Genomic DNA, 26,829 nt, shown 5'->3' with positions numbered 1-26,829 from the left:
TCCAAACGCTTGAACTGTGTTTGGCGTTCAGTGTGGCCACAATCGTGCTGAGTTACTTTACAGCTCCCGTGAAGGTGCCTCACTCACCCCACGGGCCAGTGACCCTGTTAGAGTCCTTCCCCCTCACCCTGCCCCCAGCTCCAGTCACCAAGCCCTGCCAGTTTGAAGTTTTGTCAGGACACCTCCAGACTTGACCAATTAAGGTGATATCCTTGGCCGAGAGTAAAATTTAATTTCAACGTCCAGTCACTGAATTATCAGACAGAACAATATGTCATTACATCCCACGGAGCCCTCTGATAGGTCTGTCCGCCCAGTGGTCAGGGTAGTGAAGGGCTTCTCCTTCGGCGTCCTCATCTCCGCAGGCAGCCTTCAGCGCTCTGGCTGCACAGAGGATCGCAGTCCCGAACTATTCATCCTTTGGCAACGTGGCCAAAGAGGAGATAAAAACATTCACCACGATGGTTAGAGATGGTTCCCCACGAGGCCTCCTCAAAGCTGTGTGTGTCTACAGACCACAGTCTCGTTAACCCGAACGCTGACTTTCAGTGTTGTTGCCACAATTACTTATGGGATAATCTGGGCGACTGGGGAAGCGTGGGGAAGAGGCCCCCTGTGTGACCACAGCAACCTCAGCAAACAGAAAGGGGAAGTAGATTTAAAAGCTAACCTCAGTCCTTCACACACTAGCACAGAACCATTCACGGTACAGCACGGCAGGAGGGGTGTATGTTCGTTCACACTTGCCTTCACTTCCGTCACAGGGAGAAAGATGCAGTGGGCAGTTCCCACCCTCCCCCCCGCCCCTGCCCCGAATGGGCAGTGGGAGGAGATGAAGTCAGGAATGAAGTAAGGAGAAGTGTGAAAGCATCTAGAGGAAAGATAGGTTCAGATTCTTAACTTTTGCTGAGCTGCCCCTTGTCTCAACATTGGGTCTCAGGACTGTTTTCCTGGTGACTGGGGCCAGGGGCTGTGTACAGGCCGTGAGGGGCATTCATGGGAGACAGAGTTCCCATCTGGCACCTGTAGTGGATGCTGAACTGAGCATATAGTCTCCTACATGTCCATCAAGGACCTTTCCCGAGTGACATCCCAAATTCCGCCTTCATTAGACGTTGTCTGTTTGACTGACTTTTCCCCCAGTTTTTTTTTTTTTTTTTTTTTCTTTTGCGATACGCGGGCCTCTCCCATTGCGGAGCACAGGCTCCGGACATGCAGGCTCATAGGCCATGGCTCACGGGCCCAGCCGCTCCGCGGCATGTGGGATCCTCCCAGACCAGGGCACGAACCCGTGTCCCCTGCATCGGAAGGCGGACTCTCAACCACTGTGCCACCAGGGAAGCCCCCTTTTCCCGCATATTGATCACCATTTCCCCAAACTTGTGGTTCTCAAATTTATCTTCCAAATATATGTCTGAACATGTTATTCTCCTTTATTTTTTTTTTTTTTTGTGCGGTACGCAGGCCTCTCACTGTTGTGGCATCTCCCGTTGCGGAGCACAGGCTCCGGACGCGCAGGCTCAGCGGCCATGGCTCACGGGCCCAGCCGCTCCGTGGCACGTGGGATCCTCCCGGACCGGGGTACGAACCCGCGTCCCCTGCATCGGCAGGCGGACTCTCAACCACTGCGCCACCAGGGACGCCCTATTCTCCTTTTTAAAAGCCACCAGTGGGTCCCATGGCCTCAAGAATAAATTTTGTTTCTTAATTGATATACAAGTCTTTTATGAATGGCCTCTGCCTGTTCCAGGACTATTGTATGTGTATTTTTGCAGTTCTAGACCATTTCTTAACTCTGCATTGTCTAGAGTTTTCTATTTTGGTGGCCAGCTTCTCCTTATCTTTAAGACTCAGCTCAGGCAGTACCTCCTCCGGTGAAAGTGTTTTATGACGTCTCCACATAACTGGGGCACAGCTGTGTGCCTTTCCACATGGCCCCTGAGTCCCTTAAACATACACGTATTCTAGAGTTCTCACATGGTATAAAAATTTCCTGTTTGTGAGTTTAGCCTTCCTCTCCTCTGTAAGCCCGGTGAGGACAGTCGCTGCCCCTCGTTCATCTCCATCCCGCAGGCCTGCTGCCGGGTCTGTTGACGTGGGTGGTGGTGGTCACGTGAAGATAAGAATGTGGACCTAAGAGTCAGAGAAGGCAAAACAATGTGTGCAACGTTTGGCGACTGGTAACTGCCAGGTTCTATTTAGGGGAAACTGAGTAGATACGTCTCCTTAGGACAAAGCGTGTAGGTGCCTCAGTGGTGGAGGGTAAGTGGAATGACTTCAGGTAAGGAGACTGTTCTATGTGGACAGTGACAAGAGAGTGGGTAAGCTTTGTGTTCTGACCTAAAACTTACCCACCCATGCATTTTTATTTAGCAACGGTGATAGAACCATTAGCGTTAGAATATTAAATCCATTTTAATGTTCATTGAACATTCCTTTATTTAATATTCGTAATTAATGTTCATTTTAATAGTCAAATTATATTTCATAATAAGATATTAATGATTATTTTGAATATTGAAGCTACCCTTTTTCTGTCTTTTGCCTTCTGTGAATACCCTACGTTAGGTACGCAGAAGTCAAAATTTTAGAAAACAGACCAATTAGGAATGGTTATTCTCATTATTAAGAAAAATTTCTCATCATCCCATTAATCTTAAATCATCTAGTGCTTTTGAAATATGTTTACATTTTTAAAAAGTTATCTTTATCCCAACATTTTGGGATCCCATGACATTTTCGTTACGTTTTATAGCAGTAGCATTTCCGTGACACAGCCAAGTCCATCTGCAGTGGGTAGAATTTACTGTTGTCTGTTGCAATTATAGCAAAATAGTTGTACTTACACTCAACACTGTCCTTACTTCTAGACTAAAATGGATTAGTTTATTACAGAGGTTAGCCTATATCTGTCCTTTTCTACAGATGTGTTCTAAATAGATAGAAGTGTTCTCTGGCGGTCCAGTTCAGTTCTGGGCGTATCGGTTTGTTTGCTTGTTTCTCCTTCTCTCTCTCCCTGTTTCAACTCTGACTGCAGAAGTTCTACTGGTAGGTTTTATCATCATCACCACCATCATCATGGTAATCATTTCATCATTTATTAGGTACTGCCTATATACCAGAAACTTAAGAATTTTACACGGATCAGTACATTTGATTTTTATGGTATCCTATGAGACAAGTATTATTATTCATTTCCATTTTACAAATAAGAGTAATGTGCACCAGAGAGGTTCAGTAACTGGCTCATTGTCACACAGCTAGTAGGGGGCAGAGGATATTAAAACTCAGAGTTGTTTGACTCCAAAACTTGTGTTCTTAATTACAGTACTCTCATGTTTCCTAGTATATGGTTTGATGCAGTGGACAATTAAATGTCAGAATAAGTATTATGTATCTTTTAAAGGCATCGCTGTTGTGAATGCTTGAAGCAATTAGTTGTGTCATTGACTTTGTTCATCCTGAAGCCCCAGAATGATTCAGCCTCCGCCTATTGCTCCTGTGACAGTGATTCACAGCCCAGTAGGGGCAGGGCTGCTGGGGAGAGAGGCCTGGACTGGCTGGCATGCAGATACTGAAATCTGAGCTCCAAAGCCCTTCCGGGAGAATCTCTGTTGTAGAGCTCAGCACAGTAGGGCTTCGGGGAGAATTACATATGATTCATGGTAATATTTTAAAAGCGTGCTGAGGACAGATTGACCATCCGCCCTTCTGCCTCTGTTCTGACCCACCTCCACGCGCGCTGTCGCCAGAGGGACTGCTCCAAAAGCCACCTCCGTAATCCTCAGTGGCTCCTTATTACTTTCCATATCGTATTTCAGTTCTGCATCCAGGCCTTTTTTTTTTTTTTTTGCGGTACGCGGGCCTCTCACTGTTGTGGCCTCTCGCGTTGCGGAGCACAGGCTCCGGACGCGCAGGCTCAGCGGCCGCGGTTCAAGGGCCCAGCTGCTCCGCGGCCTGTGGGATCCTCCTGGACCGGGGCACGAACCCGTGTCCCCTGCATCGGCAGGCAGACTCTCAACCACTGCACCACCAGGGAAGCCCTGCATCCCGGCCTTTTAAAAAAACTTTTACTTTAGTTCTTACCATTTCTGTATTAAATTTGCCTCAGCTGCACGGAAGTGTCTGTGCTTCCAGCGAACGCTCAGGGTCTCATGCCTCCTCTGTTCCTCCACCGGTCCTTCAGAATTCATGTCGCCACCGAGAAGAGCGTCCCATGTGCTCCCATGGTCTTCACTTACCTCATTCGTGGGGACCATGCTACTCTATTTTTTGTGTACCACTGAACAGCGAACGCCTTAAAAAAAATGAACTTACGTTGTTTAGGACCTTGGATATAGTAGCTACTAATATCCTTACCCAAAGTGAGACGCTACAGACTGAATATCTGCTCAATGAGACACACATTCCTCATTTTGTGGTGGGAAAGATACAGCTGTGGCAAGAAAGCAGTGCTCTAACAGTGAATCAGAACGCTGAGAATCCTTAGACCCATCATGTTTGAGAGTTAGGAGGGACCTTAAGGACCATCCGCCTTAAAGACCTTAAAGTGTGTCCCCGATAAGTCTCTCAGCATCAGGACCGTTTCAGCGTTGTTTCTATTCTCTCGTACATATCTCACAAATCTCAGCCACTTAAGCAGCTGAGCCTTTACAAACAGAGCCCACTCGTAAGCTTTCACAGACGTAAGAATGATATGCTCCTTACCTATTTTGGGACTTTAGAAACATTGCTGGGTATAAAATGCTTGTTATTTTATGCTTGATTGATACAACAAGGGATCAAGTGCCTTGAATTAATAAAAACTTTAAACAGCGTAACCTGGAATATTAGTTATAATAAACTTATCAGTTGGTATATAAAAGCATCTTATTATTTTGTGAGGTTTTATTAGGTTGTTAACTAATGTGAAATTGGAGCTTTCAAAGCATTTTCAGCGTTTATCTGCTGTGCTTGGTTGCTGTTATCTCCCTTATTGTCTTTTGTTTTGGTAGGGGCAAAGTGTTGATAAATATATACTATATTCTCTTGAAAGGAAGGGGCCATTTATTGTTTTTTTAACACTTACTCCCTTTACTCTTGTAAAATGTTGAAGGAAGTAGTCCAGCTGTTCATTATAAAGGTTCACTGCTGAACTTTCCCACCTAGTTTCCCTTTAATAGTGAAAAGTAAAGTAAAAAAAGAAATAATGAATCTGAAATAGCCAGCAGAATATACAGATCCTTTAAAATGGGTCTTACTTTGTCTTAGGTCGTGGACACTTTTGAGAATCTGATGAAAACACGTGTTTATGGATGCCACACTCAACGTACTATGTACAGTTGTAGTGAGTTCATTGCTCTGTGGTCCCCAAGAGAATTTATAGAACCCAGGCTAAGAAGTCCCTATTTTAGAGAGGTTAAAACGTAAAATCCAACAGTATGTGAGAATATTTTATGTGCTATAATTTAATAGTTTGTTGGTGATAGAGTAAATCATATAAATATAGATCACACGTGATTCCTCTTCAGACGACCTGCCAAGAGCAGATGTGTGCATGCGTACCAGCCAAACACATCCAATGTGGAACATGTGTATGAGGGGGGGAGCCCAGGTCACAGAGCATTAAGTGCTGAAGCAGAGGCCAGCCGCTTTACTTGAGTTATGATCAAAGCAAAGCAGCTTTCTTAGCACAAGTCAGAGTCAAGATTTCTTTCTTGTAACTTTGTACAATACAAGTTTAGAGTTGCGGTTGAAAGGGGCTTGGAAGTTAATTACCTTCCCAGTGACTAAATCCCCGCCCCTTGTCTCCCATCAGTTACTAACCAGCCTGTGTTTTGAATGTTTCCACAAACAGCATCCCATGCATAGTTCACCTGGTAACTCTGAACATTTAGATGGTTCTTCCTTGTGTTGAGCTGAAGTCCTGTCCTTATCATGTCCACCTCTTTGGCCCTATTGTATTTATGAAGGCTGCTTCAAGTGAGATCACATTACTAAAAATTACTGAAATAACCAGTTTATATAAGTACTGCAGTTTTTCTTTAGTCAAATAAAAATGTTGTTAATGCTTCAGCAAATACTTCGTTTCAATTAGATATCAAAGATGCATTTAAATGTTATAATTTGAAAGTGCAATCGTGTGTTTGAAAGTGCTTTATAACCTTAGAGCATTCTACAAACATGTCCTTACTATTATCGTTGTCTGAAAAAGAACCAACTAGAACTAACTCCATTTATCATAGGATAATTTAAATATAAATATAATACCTTTAAAGTAAATAATACAGGAAGATTCTGATAACTGAAAATAAATGTGGCACATACAACCTTATTTCAGAGTAATAGGAAGCAGACGATATCTTAGTGAGATGTCTGATTTTGTAAAGAAATATACTTTAATAATTTCAAGTTTGTCATGTAATTTATCAGTCAATATATGTAGCTTAAGACAAGCGGGAACAATTAACAATCAGTTTATAGTACAACTGTGTTGACTAATGAATCATTAAAAAATAATTGATGAACCCACAAATTGAATATCTACCTTTTTTCGTTTGAACAAAAATGACCCGTTTTAACCTCAACTACAAATAAAACTTAAAATCCCGAGGAATAAATTATTGTAAAAAGTTTTTAAAAGATTCATATACAGAAGAATAATTATGAGAAAACAGAATTCAAATGACCAGTGTTTGGTCTTGTTTAGGGTGATGATCTGCTGGGTCCATCTCCCATGAGGACAGAAGACAGGATGGCCTTACAGTTTTTGCACCTCAGGGATTTGTGCTTTATGTAAAATCATTCTTGCCTGTAGGGAGAGTTTTTAATATGCCTAAATTTTATGTTCAGGTCCTGGGACATTTTCTTCTATGATACAGAGAAAATAGTTTATTAATCATGAGGCTTGCGGAAGTGGACAAATATATAGATGACTTTTTAAGCCCATTAATTTCCAGTATAATGTGAAACTTACTGAAGTTCTTAATTAGTTTAAAAGGAAAAGTCTTTTACTTAAATATTTTGCATATTCCAGTCCTTTAATTCCTTACTAGAAATATCCCAAAACTAGGTGTATATTTAAATCACTGGGATTTTATGGTGGGAAATGTTACGTAGTTTAAATAGTTCATTGAAGTGGTAGCTTCATTGTTGTATCGTGAAGAGAAACCAAAACATTAATTTCATTAGTCATTTCAAACTATCCTTTTGTTCCCCCAAAACCTGTCCCAACCAAATGCCATTGACTGACTGTTGTTTCAAGTAACTGAAAATGTCATTAGATTGGAGCTTGTGCTTGTTATTGGTGGTGTTTATTTGTATTTTTTCCCTAGTTGGAGGGGCACAATATCTTCTCCACCCTGAGCTCCAGCGAATATGAACAGGTGCTTGAGATCATCCGCAAAGCCATCATTGCCACAGACCTTGCGTTATACTTTGGAAACAGGAAACAGTTGGAAGAGATGTACCAGACCGGATCGCTAAACCTTAATAATCAATCACATAGGTAAAAATAATTTTTGAAAGTTTATTAGCCCAGGAAGTGTCATTTGGAATAAATTTATATTTAAAAACAAAAATGTAATTTGGCATAAATTTATATTTGAAAAAAGAAATGTAAAAAGAATTTATGTGGTTTTTTTTGTTTGTTTTATGTGCACTTTATATTTACTTTGGATATTTCGTTTTGACAAGATTGCTGACAACGTATTGTGAAGGTCGCTAAAACATGAATTAGAATTGAAACTGGTCACATAGGAATGGGTACTTTTAAAGGGAAGTCATTTTCCAAGAGGCCTCTCCTTGAATTTATCACAGTCCAGCGTTTGGTCATTGACCTCACAGACTCAAAAGCAAATGAAAATGGATTCATCAGAATCCAGATCTTATTAACCAAGCCAATGCGATTGATCTATAAAACCTGAATTCCATTTTATTGATCTGCAAGCATACATTCTAGTTATAAGCATCAGAATATTGGCATTCAGCGTGGTCACAATCCTTCAGGAAGCCAAGTGGCAATCCAAGGTTGGTTTGAACATGAGGTCAGAACAGAGAGAATGAGATTCCTTAAATGTTCTAATGCATCAGGCTAAGGTAGTTTGATTCCTTTTTTTCTGAGAAGGCGTGACTTGCCCGCTGGTTTCAGAAATGTATCACGTGTTTTCATCGTGCACCTGTCCACCCATCTGTCCATTAGAGCTCAGTCCACTGGCTAAAACCCCTCTTGGCCTTGCCGGTGTGTAGGTGGTTACCACCAGCTTTTCTTTGTAGGACTTTCCTTTGGCTGTTTCCATGTCTGACTAGGTCCATCTTAAGTGATGCCGTCTTTATCTTTAGATTTGGGAACGCTTGTTTATTGGTTCATCCTAGTCTTGGTGAAGTTGAATCTATTCTTTTTTGCTCAGATGCTTTGTGTATCTCCTCTATGATCCATTAAGGTACTGATCATAACATTTCTTTCTAGAGAAATCTGCTTTCAGTTCTTAGAAGCAGTTCACTCAGGTACCCCAAACACAACACATTAGGTCTACAAATGACTAGAGACAGATACATAACAAATAAAGTTGACCTCTTCAAGAATATGATCATCAGAGTTTTTATGGGGAACCTTCTTTGAGGAAAAAAATAGACATCTTAATTTTACAGAGGGCAGTCTGGACACATTGCCAGCACCCTCCCAGGGTTGGCAGAAGGGTCAGTGTCATGCAGGACAACACACCCTCTTCTGCCTGCAGCCCAAGGGATGCGTGCGATTTAAAGTCTTCATGTCTGTAGAAACGGGAGTTTATCCACGGTTCTCTTTCTTATGGCAATGGTAAGACTGGAGAAATATGCGCTGGGTTAAGGTATCCTTTGGCTTGCTGAAAACTATGTGTATACATTGTTGTTAAGTTATAAATAAGAGTCATGTAAGTAGTAACAAGTTTCTTGCATATGATTTTAGCAAAATGATTACAATAATAATATTCTTATAAAATAGAAAATTTAAAAATCTAATTGCGAGTAATATTATACTTGGTGCTTAACGCACATGCACATGTTAGTGGTGTATACTGTATAGTTATGATGATTAAATCACTTTAAAGGTTGCATATTTGTTTTAAGAATTCAAAGAGTGCAGGTATATACAAGAAAAACAATAACAGAGTCGGCCGTGGGTGTTCGTTCCCGGAGCCCCTGCAGGTACCAGAATACGGGTATTACGTCCCTTGTATAAAATGGCCCTGGACGATGAATAGGGTCACTCTTCCGTCGGCACAGAGCGGATGAGAGACCCGGGGGTCCGCTGGGTCCTGTTCTGCAGAACCAATAGAACCATGCATTCTCCTCTGTTTATTCTAAGCTGTTTATATGCACAAGCATACATCTTTAAACAAAAACATGATTACAGGCCTTCCTCGGTATCCACAGAGAATGTGTTCCAGGACACCACCCGCATAACAAAATCAGGGGATGTTCAAGTCCCTAAATCCCTTCGTCGGCCCTCGGCCCTCGTGTCCGTAGGTTCCGCCTGTACAGATTCAAGCAACATAGTACAGGATCCGAGGTCGGTTGACTCTGCGGATGCAGGACCCACAGATGAGCAGGGCCGACGGTATACCAGATGCTTGCCTATTTTTAAGAGTTATGTGACATCACGTAGTATGGAGGACTAGCTAAAGCTCACCAAACCTTCCTCCTATTGATTAGATGTTTCTAGAATTTTGCACCATAAATAATTCTGCAATAAACTCTTATAAAGTCATCTACTGTCCTTTAAAAATATATATCACATTGCATACGGTGCTAGAAATGTAGATACATGTTAAATTTTCTAAAAGGACGGTAGAAATTCACACTTCTCCTCACATAGGGTGAAAACTGTCTCTCTTTAAGTATGCCATTCTCTGACAACTCCCTGCATTAGAGATCTTTTCATGTTTGTTGACTTTGTTCCTACTTCTGTTTGTTCACAACTTTTGTGTAATTTTTGTTGAATTCTTTACTTTTTTTATAAATCAGTTTTCATTCTATATTTTTGTTAAGGATGTTAACATTTTCTCTGTTATATGTTACACACATTTTCTTAGGTGCTTTTCAAAAGTTTTATTTAGATTTTATTTTAAATACAAAGAAATTTAATTTCATGAAGCCAAATCTTTCATTTGTTTTTATCAAATCTGGTTTCCTGTCTTGCTTATGAAGACCTCCCCTATCCTCAAAGTAATATAAATTGTACTTAAAATTTTCTTTGCATATTAATGCTTCTGGAGTTATACTTTTTATGAACATAACTTTATTTCTTCCTGATGAGTTGAATCAATACCATTTAATTAACAATCTATTTTCTTCCACTGAATTGAATTGAAGTTTCATATAAATTCAAATACTTCTTTGGACTCCTTAAGCCATGTAATTGTTAATTATCTAATCCTCGACTGTGATCATACTGTTTTGATTATTGTAACTATGTTGAAATTTATCATACATACCTGGTAAAATAATCTTCATCTTTCATTTACTTTCCGAAAACTTCATGGAAATTGTTACTTAGTAAATGCATTTTTTACATTTTTATAAGGAAAATTTCAAACTTAAGAAAAGTAGAAATTATACTAAAATGTATACTCATACCCACATTCAAGAATTATTAACATTTTAACGTATTTTTTGCCTTTATTTTTTGACTGAGCCACTTCCTTGTAGATTATAGACATCATGACCCTTTATTTCCTTCATAGTGAAAACTTAAAAAAGAAAAAGAATATTTTATCGTGTTTGTTTTCAATTAAAAATATCCACATTGGGATTTTGATTGCAGTTCTATCGCATTTATTTCTTCACTTGTAAATGAGAGCATATTGGCTTCTCATCCAAAAGCATTGACATGACTTTTTAGTTTTGGATAACATTTTATATAGTTTATTTACACAGATCCTATCTTTTTTTAGTTAAATTATACTGGTCACGTTATAAATGTTATCACTTGTGAATGTGTTTTTTCCAGTTTTTAATGGAAATACAATTTCCAGTATAAAAAAGTTATGAATTTTTATATATTTCTCAATTTTGCTTCATGTTTTTAGAAACTTTGTTATTAGGTGCTTATACATTTGTGTATTTGTTATGTCTTCTCTATGATTTATCCTCTTGTCACTATGAAATTCTCTTTTTATTCTGTTAATACTTCTTGCCTTAAAGTTTTCTGTGTCTAATAGCCACAGCAGCTTTCTAATGCTTACTTATTGGCATGTCATATTCTTCTCCAATCCTTTACTGTTACCCTATCTGCATCCTTATATTTTAAATGTGTCTTGTAATCAGCAGTAGTTGAGACTTTCAGTGGCTGCTTCCTTTAGGACTGTCAGTTCGTTTGCCTTTAATGTAATTATATTTATGTTTGTCTCATTATCTTGTTTTCTCTTTAACCCTTTGTTCTTTGTCCTTCCTTTCCTGTCTTCACTGGAGTTAATGAAATGTTTCCTTTGTTGCTGTGTTCTATATCTTCTATTGGTTTTTATTGTTACGCTTGTATGTTTTCAAGTGGTTGCTCTTGAGTTTACATGAATCTGCATTTTTCAGTCCACCTTGAATTAATATTACTCCATTTCTGTACAATGTAACAACCTTAAAAAGACAGAATCCAGTTATGCCCAGTTTTGTCTTTTATGCTGTTGTTGTTAAATATTATACTGCTACATGTGTTCTATACACCACCCAGGTTGCTAATACTTTAAATTAAATAGTTAATGGATTATTAAAGAATTTTTTACAAAGAAAAAGATAATCTGTCATATTTTCTCATATGTATACCATTTCCAATGCTTTGCATTCATTTGTGTAGATCCAGATTTCCGTCTGGTAATTGTTTTACCTCAGTCCAGACAGCAGATTCTTTCAGCCTTAGTTTATCGCCTTTATTTTGGCTTCACTTTTCCAAGATATTTTTGCTGGATTTAGGATCTTGAGTTGACAGGCTTTCTTTCAGCATTTTTAAAATGTTATTCGGTTGTCTTCTGACCTCCATCTTTTTCTTTTTTCCCTGATGAGAAGTCCGCAGTCATGCTTATTGTTATTCTCCTGTATGTAGCGTGTCTTTTTATTTAAGATGTTCTCTATATCCTTGGTTTTTCAGCACTTTGTTTATAATGTGCCTCAGTGTCCTCCTTGTACTTGTCCTTCTTGAGTTCCTCTGAGGTTTCTGGGTCTCTGGGCTGCTGATTACAGGAAAACGTAGTAAAGTTTTAACCATTTTTCTTCAAATATTTTTTTCTGTCAACCCGTCATTTTTCTCCTGCAACTCTAATTACACATGTGATAGATCACTTAATACTGTCTTACAGGTTATTAGGGCTTTGAACTGTTTTTTCAGTCATTTTTCCTCCCTGGGCCTCCCTGGGTGATTTGGTATGATTCGCCTTTAATTTCAATGATCCTTTCTAATGTTCTCTCCAATCTGTTGTCCATTCCATCCAGTGATTTATTTTATGTATTGTGTTTGTCAGTTCTGAGATTTATTTGGGGTTCATTTTTATAGCTTCTGTGTCTCTTTTAAAATTCCTGTCTCTTCACCCATTGTATCCAAGTATATATTTTCCTGAGATTCTTTAGTATATCTATCAGTTACTTAACAATGCTTGTCTTCATTTCCACTAACTGAGTCCTCTGTGGGTCTTTTTTTGTTGACTTTTTTTTTTTCTGAGTCATGGAACACATTTTTCTTTTTCTTTAGATGTCTAGTAATTTTTTAATTTATATGCTACATTGTGGATAATATGGATTCTCTGTTATCTTTCTGGATCCTGTTATCCTTCTCTGAAGATAATTGACTTTTATTCTAGTGGCCAGTTAAATTTCTCATGGATTATCCTAAATTTATGGATATGTGCCTTAAGCATTTTTTGTGTGGTTCTGTTTCTGTTTTGGCCTTGGTCCTTAGGTCCAGCCAAGGATTTGAGGGGAATATGAATGCATATTTGGGGACTGTCGCCTTTGTGGCTCTCTCCTGTCCAGGATTTTTCTCCTCAAATTCCATGTGCTCTGACAGCCCAGATGCTAACCTCTCCACCATACTGTGACTTTTTGGGGGCCTCTAAATGTCTCATACCCCAACTGAGCCATAACCTTAGCAGAAAAGCTAATAAATGTGGATTATGCCCAAAGGTTTTGAACTCCTTTCAGTTTCTGCCTGCTTTTACGTACTCAATTGCCTTCAATGAGTTGTTTTTAAATTTTGTTCAGAATTTATTCCGTCATGACTAGAACTCTAAAAATGTGTTTTCTAGCAATTTTATTATGTTTTCTGTGTCAGTTGAAAATATTAATCTCTTGGATTTTCTAGGCATACTTTCACATCATCTACAGTTAAATATCATTCGTTCCACTTTTCTGATATTGATACCTATTTTGCTTTCTCATCTGACTGTATAATTAGAACCTACAAAACAGTATTGGATTATGGTGAAAAAGCAAGTATATCTAATATGTGTTTGATTTTAATTGTAGTGATTTTAGATTTTAATTTTTTATGTGATTTTTTTGGTAAATTATTTTCATCTGGTATGAGTTTTTTTCTTCATTTCTTGTTTATATTACTTTTTATTAGGAATTTTATCAAATTCATATTCAGATTTCAGTGATAATATGATTTTCCTAACTTCTCTGTTATTGATTTCTTATTTTATTAATAGATTTTTAAATTTCCTAATTTTGTGCTACCACTGAGTTCCTTGTACTCTAGTTTCCCATGGAATTACTTTTTTAATATACTAAGGAAATCAATTTTTGTTTTTTTTTTTTTTTAGCAAGTTTATGTCGAATCCATTAATTGACATGTAGTTGTTTTTCTGTATGGTATCATAATTTGCTATTAAGATTATGATAGTTATGAAATTAAATTTCTCTCTGGTCTAGAAGGGTTTAAATAACTAAAGATATCCATTTGGGGAAGCTTAAATTATATTTATTTGTAAAACCATTACAGTCTGGCACATTTTTTTAATGGAAGATCTTTAACAAACTTTTTAATGTCTTTTGTGGTTTGAGGTAATTGTTTTGGTTTTTCCATTTTATTTCACCTCTTGGTCAACTTATTTTGCTAGAAAATCATTTTTCCTTTAGACTTTCAAATTCACATAAAATATTTACACAAATTATTCTCACTTAAAATTTATTTATCTTACTATATCTGTAGTTATCTAATTTTCAATATTTTTATTTCTCCCTTTGTTTCTTAATCAAATTTGTCCTTTCATTTTAATTATTCCTTTTTTACAAACTTTTTAAAAATTTATCATTTCTTTCTTGTGTGTTTGCTCTTTCATTAATTTTTTTTTTTTTTCGGTACACGGGCCTCTCACTGCTGCAGCCCCTCCCGCCACGGAGCACAGGCTCCGGACGCTCAGGCCCAGTGGCCACGACCCACGGGCCCAGCCTCTTTGCAGCATGCGGGATCCTCCCAGACCGGGGCACAAACCCGCGTCCCCTGCATCGGCAGGCAGACTCCCAACCACTGCGCCACCAGGGAAGCCCTCTTTCATTCATTTTAACTTTTATTTTTATACCTTCTTTGTACCTTAGTTGTTCCTTTTCTTATTTCTCAAATTTCATAACAAAACATATATATGTATTATTATCTGACTACTAATTGAACTGTACCCTGCAAGTTTTTGATGAAGCATTCTTCTTTTTCTTAGTTTTTAGATAATTTTCATTTCTGTTTCCATTTCCTCATTGATGTAGAGGTTAATTTAAAGGAATTTCCTAATTTCCAAGTACTTCGGGTATTTGCTTACTTTTTGTTTTGTTTCTAAGGGTGCTACTTTGGATCCTTAGAAAAGGATCCAAAAGAGAATATGACGTATGAATTCTCATATATATCTTCTAATTTTTTATAAGATAAACGAGTGATTAAAGCAAAAATAATAATTGTACTAAGGTGAGGTTTATAGCATATGTAGAGATTAAATATATGAAAACAATCGCACAAAGAATGAGGGGTACCTAGAATTATAGCGTTATAAGGTTCTTATGTTTGTGAAGGGTGAGAGTGAAGTGCTAAGTGGAACAGTATTAAATTTATGTGTGTGTTATAAGTATGTATATTGTAATGTATAGAAACCATGAAAAAATAAAAGTATAGCTTTTTTTAAAGAAAGGAAAAACGAATAATAAAAAGTACATTTTATTAGCCCACAATGCAGCAAACGGAAAGCAAATATGAAGACAGTAGACTTGAACCCAATCAAACTAACAATTAAACGTAAATGGATTAATACCTCAATTGAAAACCAAAAATTATCAGACTTGATAAAATAACAAGACTTAATTATATGTTATATAAGAAATACACACTCTAAATAGGAAGACTCAGATAGGTTGAAAGTGAAATGATGAGAGAAGATATACCATGCAGACACCTTAAAAAAGCTGCGTGGCTGTAGTAGTATCAAACGAAGTCGTTTTGAAGGCAGAATACTGTGAGCCAGTAAGAGGGATAATTCACCACGACAGAAGGGTCAACGCATAGAGAGAAATAACACTGCAAAATGTGGGCGCGCACCTAATTAACGGAGCTGCAAAACACATGAAGGAAAATCTCACAGAACAGAAGAGGAAACTAAACAAAACCATAGCTCAAGAGTTTTACATTTTTCTTTAAGTAATTTATAGAGCAAGTACATAAAAATCTAAGGCAAAGGAAAAATCAACACTGTCAACATAACCTAGTTTATATACACTGAACACTAAAAAATGACAACACATTCTTTTCAGCTGCACATGGAATATTTATAAGCTAGACTGTGTGCTGGTACCTAAAATAAATCTCAATAAATTTCAAAAGATCAGATTCATAGAATATTTTTTATTGTGATGGAAATAAAAATCACAATAACCTATGTCGAAAAGCCCTACGTATGTGGAAATTAAACAACACACCTCTAAATAACTCATGTATCAAAGAAGAAATAACAAAGGAAATAAGAGAATATTTCAAACTGAATGGTAGGGAAAACAAACTATCACAATTTGTAGGATTCAGCTAGAAGTTTATTTTTAAATGCCTGTGTTAGTCAGTGTGTTAAGATGACACCTTAAGCAGCTAGAAAAAGAAGAGTAAATTAAACCCTAACTTGAAATGAATAATCAAGAGAGGAGCAGAGCAATAAGATGGAGAGCAGCAAACAACAGAGGAAACCAATGATGCCAATAGTCGGTGCCTTGAAAATATTACTAAAATGTATAAACCCCCAGCAAGCCTAAGTAAGGAAAAAGGAGAAAATACCGATCACCAATACTAAGAGTAACAGAGAGGATATTGTTACAGAATATGGGCAAAAAGAGGCAGTAAGAGATTATTATAAATAATTTTATGCTAATTTCAAACAGTTAAAAATGGAATAAGTCCTTGAAAATTACAACTTACTGTACATGAACCAAGATGAAACAGAAAATCTGAATATCCCCTTAAAGAAATTCTATCCTTAAACAGAAAATTCTCCGGGACCTCATGGTTTCACTTGTGAATTCTATCAGACGTTTATGGAAGAAATAATATCAATCTTACACAAAATGTTATTGAAAATGAGACTACTACTTACCACTTGATTTTATGAAGCCTGAATAGTACTGATACCAAAAGCTGACGAACACATTACGAAAACAGTAAATTAAAGATCTATATTGATTGACATGTATGCACTGCTATACTTAAAAGAAAATGCCTTTCCATGAAAAAATAAAGATCTGTATTCCTTATGGACATAGATCCAATTCATAACAAAGTATAACAAATTCAGTCACATATTCAAAAGACAATATAACGAATGGATTTTATCTCAGGGATAGAAAAGTGGTTTAACCATTTGCTAATTAATATAATTCACAGTAATGGAACAAAAAAGAAACACCATATGATCATAGCCAGTGCATTCTACTGAAAATAAGTAAATAAATCAACAAATAAAGTTAGAAAGGAAAAAGTAAATCTGTCTTTATTTTTAAATCACATGCCATCTACTAAAAAATTCCTCAGGAATCTCCAAAAAAATCTACTAGAATTAATAAGTGACTTTAGCAAGTTCACAGGATACATTTAAAAATTAATTTAGTTTATATATGAATATTAATTGGAAATTCAAATTAAAGCAATTCCATTTGCAATGTCTCTTAAAAAATAAATTTAACAAATGATATAAAATCATTTAAAAATAAATTTAGCAAATGATAAAATACATAACATTTCCTGAGAGAAATAAAGAATACTAAACGACTGGAGAGATGTTTCTGATTATGAATTGCAACACTCAATATTGCTATCGATTCTCTACAAACATTCCTCCAAAACTGCAATTCTAGTCAGAATATCCACAGGCTACTTTTTGTAGAAAGTGACACACTGACCTCAAATTTATCTAGAAATACAAAAGACCTAGAATAGTCAAGGCAATTTTGACAAAGCAGAGACAAATTGGAGGACTTATACTATCTGATTTCAAGACTTACTATAAAGTAACAGTAATCAAGACTGGGTGTATTGGTGTTAGGGTAGACAAATGGGGACAGATTACAGAAGACCCATTCTAGGTAGCCTGTTGATTTTCAGCCAAGGGGCCGAGATAATTCAACTAGGGAAAGGATAGTCATTTCAACATTGCTTTTTAATTACGGAGGTTTCAGATGGATGATAGACTTAAATGTAGAAGCTAAAATTATAACATTTTTAGAACAAAACACAGGAGAAAGTCTTCATGACCTTGCATAGGCAAAGATTCCTTAGCACACAAAAAGCATTAACCTTCAGAGATGTCCGTCAAAGGGTACAAACTCTCAGTTATGAGATTAATAAGTTCTGGGGCTCTAAGGTACAGCATGGTGATTACAGTTAGTAACACTGTACTGTACACTTGAAATTTGCTAAGTGAGTGGATCCTAAGTTCTCACCACACACACACACACACACACACACACACACACAAAAGGTAACTGTGTAAGGTAATGGATGTGTTAATTAACTTAATTGTGGTAATCATTTAACAATATATACATATATCAAATAACCACGTGTACAACCTAAATATATACAACTGTTTTTGGTCAGTCATGCCTCAATAAAGCTGGAAAAAACAAAACAGAAAAGCACCAACCTTCAAAGAGACAAACAAATGATAGATCGTCCTCATCATATTAAAAACTTATGATTTTCAAAACAGCTTTTAAGGAGATGAAAAGACAAGCCACAGAATGTGAGAAAATATTCTCAATATTTGTGTTTGATAGCAGTCTTATATAACTCTTACAACTCAGTAATAAGACAAATAATCCAAGTAGAAATTACATGAAAAAATTTCCTTTTCAATTTATTTAAGAAAAATTTGACTGACTTTAAAGGAGATTAAGTATGTTAGTACAGATGCTATCAAGTGAAATACAGTATGTGGAGTGTACTGTCTGACATGTGAGTGTGTTGTGTCGGAGGCTCTTGAGGGATCGGCCAGTAAGTAATGGGAGAAGGGAGCAGAGACACCAAGGGAGACACCCAATTCCACAGCTACAGATTCGGTACCTTTCAGTGCCAAGCCTAGGGCGAGTGCTGGGTGTGCAGCAAAGAGCCAGACATCCCCTGGCCCTTCCAGTCTAACAGGGAGGTGGATGCGTCAACTAAATAACTCTACAACACATTAAAATAAACTTGTGTTCTAGAAAACTCTTATGGGATGAATTGTGTCGCCCCACAGATTCGTATGTTGAAGTCCAGGTTCCCAGAATGCGACAGTATTTGGAGATAGGGCCTTTATAGAGGTGATTAAGGTAAAATGAGGCCATGTGGGTGGGCCGTAACCCAACATGACTGATATCCTTGGAAGAAATTTGGACAGAGATGTGTCAGTGGGGAGACCATGTGAAGACACAGGGAGAAGATGGCCATCTGCCAGCCAACAAGAGGAGCCTGGAAAAGATCCTTCCCTCATGGCCCTCAGAAGGAACCAACCCTGCCAACACCTTGATTTGGACTTCTGGCCTCTAAAACCGTGAGACAATAAATTTCTGTCATTTAAGCCACCCAGTTTGTGGTACTTTGTTACGGCAACCCTAGCAAACTAATACAGAAGCTTAAGTGAGTTTTTGTCTTCTGCAATCAAAAGAGCCCAACTGACCCTGGGAGCAAATAGTCTTGAGTTTGGGAAGGCAAGAGCCTGGCCAGGCCTAGAGACTTCACGGGGCTTCCTGGGGGTGGGGTGGCCCCCGCTGTGCGCCTGTTTGGCTTCACTGTCACCCCCATCCCCACTGCTTCCTCACCCCGGCCCACAATCCCTCCGACCCCAGACACTCATCTCCCGCCCTGGGTGGGGAGTAAGAGGGTAAGGAGACTCCTGCCTCACCCCTGCCCGGTCCTGGCCTCCCTGATGTTCTAACCCTGATCAGCCGTCACAGTCCTGCGGGAAGGGCTGGGTTCACTGCCAGGAAGAGAAACTCCAGGGATCCCACTTTCTGCTTCTGGGGATGAACGGGTGGAGTGAGATTCTCCAGCCCTGACTAACGCGAGGTCTCATGGAGAAGGGAAGTTGAGAGAGTCACAATGACCGTACTGAAGAGCAGTTGAGCTCTTCCACTGCAGCATTACCCGGAATCAAAACCTGCATGATTTGATCCTGTTTGCGGTCGCAGCTGCCGTGAACTAACACCCAAGCCATCGGAGCAGGGTGAGTTCAGTTTGTTTGGTAGGATATGCTGTCTGAACCCATCTGGGCCTGGTGATTTCTGTTTTGGAAGGTTATTAATTATTGACTAAATTTCTTGAATAGATACAGACCTGTTTGGATTGTCTATTTCTTCTTGTGTAAGTTTTGGAAGATTGCATCCTTTAAGAAATTGATTCGTATTATCTAGGTGACCAAAGTTGTGGGCGTAGAGTTGTTTGTAGTACTCCTTCATTATCCTTTGAATGTCCATGAGATCTGTAGTGACGTCCCCTTTTTCATTTCTGATATTAGTAATTTGTATTCTCTTTTTTCCTGAGTTAGGCTGGCAACAGACTTATTGCTTTTACGGATCTTTTCAAAGAGCCAGCTTTTAGTCTGGTTTATTTTCTCTGTTGGTTTGCTGTTTTCAATGTCATTGATTTCTGCTCTAATTCCTACCGTTTCTTCTTTCTTCTTTTCTCTTATATGCATTTAATGCTGTAAATTTCCTTCTAAACACTGCTTTCACTACATCCCACAGATTTTGTTAAGCTGTGTCCTCATTTATGTCTAGTTACAAATATTTTAAAATTTCTCTTGTTTCTTCTATGGCCCGTGTGTTATTCAGAAGTGTTTTTTAATCTCTAAGTATTTGAGGGTTTTCCAGCTATTTTTCTGTTATTGATATCTAGTTAATTTCACTGTTATCTAAGAACATACATTGTATGGTTTCTGTTCTTTTAAGTTTGTTAAAAAGTGTATTTTATGGTCTGGAACATGGTCTGTCTTGGTGAATGTTCCATTTGAGTTTGGAAAGAATGTGTCTTCTGCTGTTGCTGGATGAAGCAACCTACAGATGTCAGTTGTATCATTGATGAAATTATTGGATTCAAATATGTCCTGATTTTCTGCCTGCTGGATCTATCCAGTTCTCATAGAGGTGTGTTGAAGTCTGCAACTATAGTAGTGGAGCTGATATACTTTTCCTTGAACTTTGATCAGTTTTTGCTTCACCTATTTTGAGGCTCTGTCGCTAGGGGAATACAGGTTGAGGACAATTATACCTTCCTGGAGAATTGATCCCTTTATTCTTATGAGATGTTCCTCTTTATTGCGGATACCTATCCTTGCTCTGAAGTCTGTTCTGTCTGAAATTAATCTGGCTGCTCCCATTTTCTTGTGAATAATGTTAGCCTGGTATATCATTCTCCACCCATTTACTTTTAGTCTATATGTGTGTTTATAGTTAAAGCGTGTTTCTTATAAGCAACAAATATTCAGGCCTTATTTTCTGATCCACTCTGATAATCTCTTTTAATTGGTGTATTTAGATCATTGACATTTAAAGTGATTTTTGATATAGTTGTATTAATATCTGCCATACCTGTTACTGTTTTCTATCCTTCGCACTTGTTCTTTGTTCCCAATTTTGTCTTCCACTTTTTTTCTGCCTTTCGCACGAAGGCTTGGACGCAGACATTCACGGCAGCATTATTCATCATATATCTAAACCAGAAGCAGCCCAAAGGTCCAACAGCGGTGAACAGATAGACGGTTTCTGGCACTTACTCAGTGGAATACTGTACTGTTCAGCAATAAAAGAAGTTAGAAACTACAGATTCATGCAACATCATGAAGAAATCACACAGTCATTATGTTGAACAAAACAGTGCCTACTCTATGAAAACATTTTTACCAAATTCTAGAATAGGCCAAACAAATCAATAGTGTTAGTGATTGCGGTAGAATTCAGGCTGGCAGGTGTTGGTGTTGGATAAGGGATATTGAACGGGAAAGGGCAGAAGGTGTGTCTGGGTCATGAAAATGTTCCCTGTCATCACTGGTCTGGTGGTTGGACTGTATACATTTTCGTACTCATTGAACTATATCTTTCAAATTCATGCATTTAATTCCATGTAAGTTACACCTAAGTTAAAGTATGAGCAACAAAAATGTACAATGTAGAAGTATGATTCTGTGATGAAATATGATACACTTTTGTTTCAAGTGTTTTGTTCTTAAACAAGGTAGAGTATGTCAATTATATCAGTAGGCCTTTAAATGAAATCTTTAAAAAAAATTAAATAGAATGGTCCTTAATTCACCAAATGAGAGCAAATCTCATTTCTGTGAGGTGATTAGGAGTTGATGAGCTCATAGAAGCAGTTCACAGAATTCTGCATGGTACTGAGCAGCTTTTAATCTATTTTAGTATTATTAGTGAATTCAGTATTCATGCATTTGACACGGCTTTGTTGGCCTTTCATAGATTTTCTTGTGAGGATTCCATAATGACGTATGTAAGAAATTGCGTAATTTGAGCCATTCTGCGTTGTCCTAGGAGATGGTAGACATGGAGTCCAGCCACGGGGGCATTTTACAAAGGCTCAGGGCTGCCCTCGCTGTGGGAAATGTTTATCTTCTGCTTTCTATTTTCTAGAGCCTTTACTACACTTGAGTTAACACAGACATCATTTCCCCTGTGACTAGGGTGCGTATCCCACCACCTCTGTCATAGACACAGGTTCGCTCCAGATGTTCTGTACACGGCATCGTCTATAACTTGACAGCTGTTTCTCCAGTGAGAGCTGCAGTTTGCGGAAATAGCTCCACTGAGCACTGTACGAAGTGGACAGATATCGTCTCCAAATTAGGCTAGTTTTTACATCTAGCTCCTTGTTTTCTTGCTCTAGCAATTTCTGCTCGAAAGAAACGTGGCGAGGGCTCTCTTTCCTGACTCTGCTGGCGCATTCACGGGGCAGGTGCCTCCAGGGCTGGCTGGTCCACATTCACGGTGGCCGGGGGTTCTCTGCATATGGTTTGAAAAGGATGCTTCTCCAAAGCTGTTTTCTATCTGTTAGTTAATGTGCAGTCTATAAGCTGGAAATATACTTTTGAATAAAGTTTATTATGTTATTTTACTGTCTATCTTTGCTTAACAGTGTGGTACCCTTCTTTGATTGTGAATTCTTGTTCTCTTTCGGGACCCTGTTCCAGCAGCACTTTCTGGTGCAGGCGTTTACTTCAGCCCACTGATGTTCTTCTCCTCTTACGTGAATATCCAACTTAGTTTAGTTTGTTTTATACCTTTAATTAATTATTTATCTGGTATTCGACTTTTTGTAGTTTAATATATGATTATATTTCTTAGAAGAAAATTGTTAGAGACAGTAATTGTAATTGCTCCAATAGATAGTTAATAAATGACAGACATGGCCTCTCCCTTTATACCTGGAATTAATACTAAAACACAAAAGATGCTACCATTCGTCTGAGGACATCAATGGCAGACTTTGGCCAAGAGTGAAGTAACCTAATATCTAGAGAAGTGCAGCCTTTATTTAAATTAAGAATCACTGTATTTCTAAACCATAAGCAGAGAGGTTAACAGTACTTACAAGAGTGTTTTATTTAGTTACATGTGCATATCCATGGTAAGCCTAAAAATGTTTAGATGGATATTTTTTCTTCCCTACCAATTATTTGGTAAAAATTAATATTTAAGATTAATATTTTTCATAACAATTCTCAAAGTACTGATATTATCTTTATTTATTTTGTGATATTTTTGTGTTAAAATCAGGGTGACCAGACTCCCTAGTTGGTCTGGATCATTCTCAATTAATACCTGTTGTCCTGATATAATTAATATTAGTGCTCACTTTCACTCTCAAAACTCTCTTGTCTCAGACGTAAATTATCATGGCATAATGTCCTGTTGAGCATAATCAGAGGACAGAATGTCACGTGATGGAAGTAATTACATTCCAGGCTTTTGTCCACTTGTTGGGCCCAGAGCTATGGGTAACTGTGACTCCGCTGAGCATGTAGGAGGGTTCGGTATTGGTCGAGCAAACAAATAATCCAAAATGACAAAAAATGAAGAGTGTAGGTTTCATAATGTGATCTTATATTCTTATTATATCTTCAGTAGCATTTTGCGTCCTGGTAATTTACCAGTATTTTACATGTCCTGATGAAGCTGGAAATCTGCCCTTCCTGGCATCCAGTCCTTTCTGAAAAAGGACAGTATCATGTCAGATATCTCAACTCTCTGGGTTTTTTTTCCACAAGTATTCTCTAGAGCATGACAGATAATCATTTTATATCAAAAGATATAGTGTATTCTGAATGAAGCCAGACGGCCGCATGTGCATTAAGTGTTTTATCAGTTAGGAAGGCGTTTAGTTTACAAAAGATAGATCCTAATGACTAGTGTCTCAAAATATAAGGTTTTATTTTTTATCCTATTGTAAAGAGTCTGAAGATAGGTAGTTGCTGGCTTAAGTTCAGCTGCCCAGTGATGCTTTCAGGAACCCAAGCTCTTTGTGATTTTCTGCTCCCTCGTCCTTGGCGTGTTGTTCTCTTATTGGTCTCTTACTTTTTGGTCAGCTGGACTTTACACAGATCATTCTCTCATTTTATGGCTCTCTCAGTCTTTGTTCCACTCGGTCTGGAGCTGAATGTCACGTGATCTCTTCATCATTGCTGGGAGTCCTAATATTCTGACACTTCTTCCCTACCTTTTGTCCTTACCACTGGTCCTTGCCACCTGCCCTTGACATTTACTATTATGACTATTTTAAATTAAATTTTTATTTTATATTGGAGTATAGTTGATTTACAATGTTATGCTAGTTTCAGGTGTGCAGCAAAGTGGTTCAGTTAGACATATACACATATCCATTCTTTTTCAGATTCTTTTTCTCATGTAGGTTATTACAGAGTATTATATTGAGTATAGCTCCCCGTGCTATACAGTAAGTCCTTGTTGATTATTTTATATATAGTAGTGTATATATGTTAACCCCAAATTCCTAAGTTATCCCTCTCCCCCTTAACTTGACATGCCCTTAACATTGACTATTATGTCTTGTATGAACTTGACATTGTAACCACAACTGTGCTTGAAAATATTAGGTAATTTTCTTATTTTCTATTTTGAAAATGAAGCAACCAGAGACCAGATACGTATGAAAGTCATTGCCATGTGTCTTTCAAAATCAGATGAGTGACTCACTTTTATATTAGACATACATACAGTTTTATTTTCACAAATATCTCACATTTAGTAGAGTATGTTCTTTAAACTTTTTAAATAACAGAGCCTGCCAAGTGATTTTAGGGCCCCAGAAATGAATTATTAGATCCGTTTAAATCTAATTTATAAAAGGGGACTTGCTAGTGACATAAAAGACGGAGAGGAGGAGAAATAAAGTGCACCAAAAAGAGAAACAGAAATTGTAAACTAATTTATTCCTTCACTGAAAATGTCCTTCAATACTCTTTCCCTAACCACAGTCAAACCACAGTTAACCACAACTAAAATGAATGTCACATTCGGAAACCAGCTCTGGACTCAAGGCAAAGGGTAGCTTAGTTTTTCCCTGAAACAGCTAGCTGTCCCCTTTTGACAAAAACTGAAGAGAACATCCATAGAAATCAGAGCACTATTCTTGAATTACAGCATCTTTCTTAATGGAGGAAAACATACAGTCTTACCTAAGGACCACTTAACAAACATTATAAAAGATCAAATGTTTTTTAAGTTATGAAATCAAGTTAAAGTATCCTTTTAAATGTTAAATGACAAATATATGAGTTAGTAGTAGCTTTTATAATTTTTATTTCCATGTATTTCATGTTGGAATTGCCTTCCTCAAACATGTATTTTAAAAATCGACTAAGTGCAGAATTTTATCCTTAAAAGCTTTCGGAAATATATGAATGAAAATGCTTATTCTCTTAATCTCAGGGAATATTTGTACCCTTCAAAGACATTCCTTTGCCACCATTCTTCCGAAGTCTTTCCTTAATTTAGATTTAGGTGCACATCAAAGAAAGGGTACGTTAAACACCTGACCAATTCTTTAAACAATTCAGAAACAGAGCTAGAAAAGATGTACACTTTCACACGGCTACTGCTCTGTACTTTGTTCGTGTGGTTTCCTTTATTCTTAGACCGTAATGCAGTTTCCTGTAGCATTTTGTCAACGTGACACCAGTGATGTGTCTTTACCTGCAGTAGTAAATGTACGAGGGCCTCGTTCTGCTAGGTGTGTCTTTTATGTTTCAGCCGAAGAACTTGAAATGCAGGGAAACTACTTTCTAGCGTGAAATCACTGACGTCTTCACTTGATTTAAAGTTATACAGAGTTGCCCGTGTTAGGAGGTCAGAGTCATCAACTCTGGGACTAACACAAGCATTCTGTTAGGCAAAGAAATTTTAAGTTAGAATAAGTTTTTAATAACGGCAAATCCCTCTGTGAGACACATTTGCTCAAGACCGATTCTGCATTGACAGATAATTTCGTTTTCTCTCTTCTTAATGGTGTTTTTCAAAAAGCAACACAGGGTTCCACAAAAATAAGAATTGAGAACGTAAAGTTTACTGAGTGAGATCATCACTATATCATGCTGATGTTTATATTAAAGAGTTATTGTTTGTGTCTTTGGAAGCAGTAAGATTCTGAAATCTTACCTATGATTTTGGTTCTGCACCTGTTCAAATAATATTCTCAGAATCTACAACATCCTTAGTCCAGTTCAATGTCTAATAAATTAACAAAATAGGTCATATTATGAGAGAAGTACAGTAGTTTTTATAGACATGATTTAAGTTAGTACAGTGATTTAAAAGTCCTTGAGGATAAGTTTTAAAACAAGAAAAAAAATCATTAAAATGATAATTTAAGGGAAAACGGATTTAACCTAGTCTCTTTTCCCATGCTATGTATGACCTAATTTTAAAATAAAGGGATTAAAATAAGGCTAGATGACAGTTTCTAAGGAAAACATCCACTTGTATACCCCCAAGCACTTGCTTTTTTTTTTTTTTTAACATCTTTATTGGAGTATAATTGCTTTACAATGGTGTGTTAGTTTCTGCTTTATAACAAAGTGAATCAGTTATACATACACATATGTTCCCATATCTCTTCCCTCTTGCGTCTCCCTCATTCCCACCCTCCCTATCCCACCTCTCCAGGCGGTCACAAAGCACCAAGCCGATCTCCCTGTGCTATGCGGCTGCTTCCCACTAGCTATCTACCTTAGGTTTGGTAGTGGATATATGTCCATGCCTCTCTCTCGCTTTGTCACAGCTCACCCTTCCCCCTCCCCATATCCTCAAGTCCGTTCTCTAGTAGGTCTGTGTCTTTATTCCTGTCTTACCCCTAGGTTCTTC

The 26,829-nt window shown here is 37.7% G+C and overlaps 1 protein-coding gene across 2 annotated transcripts in view; it reads left to right on the top strand.

The window, feature by feature from the left end:
• Positions 1 to 26,829, top strand: part of PDE10A (phosphodiesterase 10A) — a gene marked incomplete at its 3' end in the record, with an annotated part of 576,158 nt that overhangs the window by 536,943 nt on the left and 12,386 nt on the right. For both annotated transcript variants that reach the window (XM_079939715.1, XM_079939714.1), the window contains one exon: positions 7,314 to 7,486. In XM_079939715.1, the coding sequence (XP_079795841.1) occupies positions 7,314 to 7,486 (173 nt within the window). The remainder of the gene's footprint in view (positions 1 to 7,313; positions 7,487 to 26,829) is intronic.

Source organism: Stenella coeruleoalba, assembly GCF_951394435.1.
Source record: "Stenella coeruleoalba genome assembly, chromosome: 12".
NCBI classification, from domain to species: Eukaryota; Metazoa; Chordata; class Mammalia; order Artiodactyla; family Delphinidae; genus Stenella; species Stenella coeruleoalba.
This window is presented reverse-complemented; position numbering and strand designations above follow the sequence as displayed.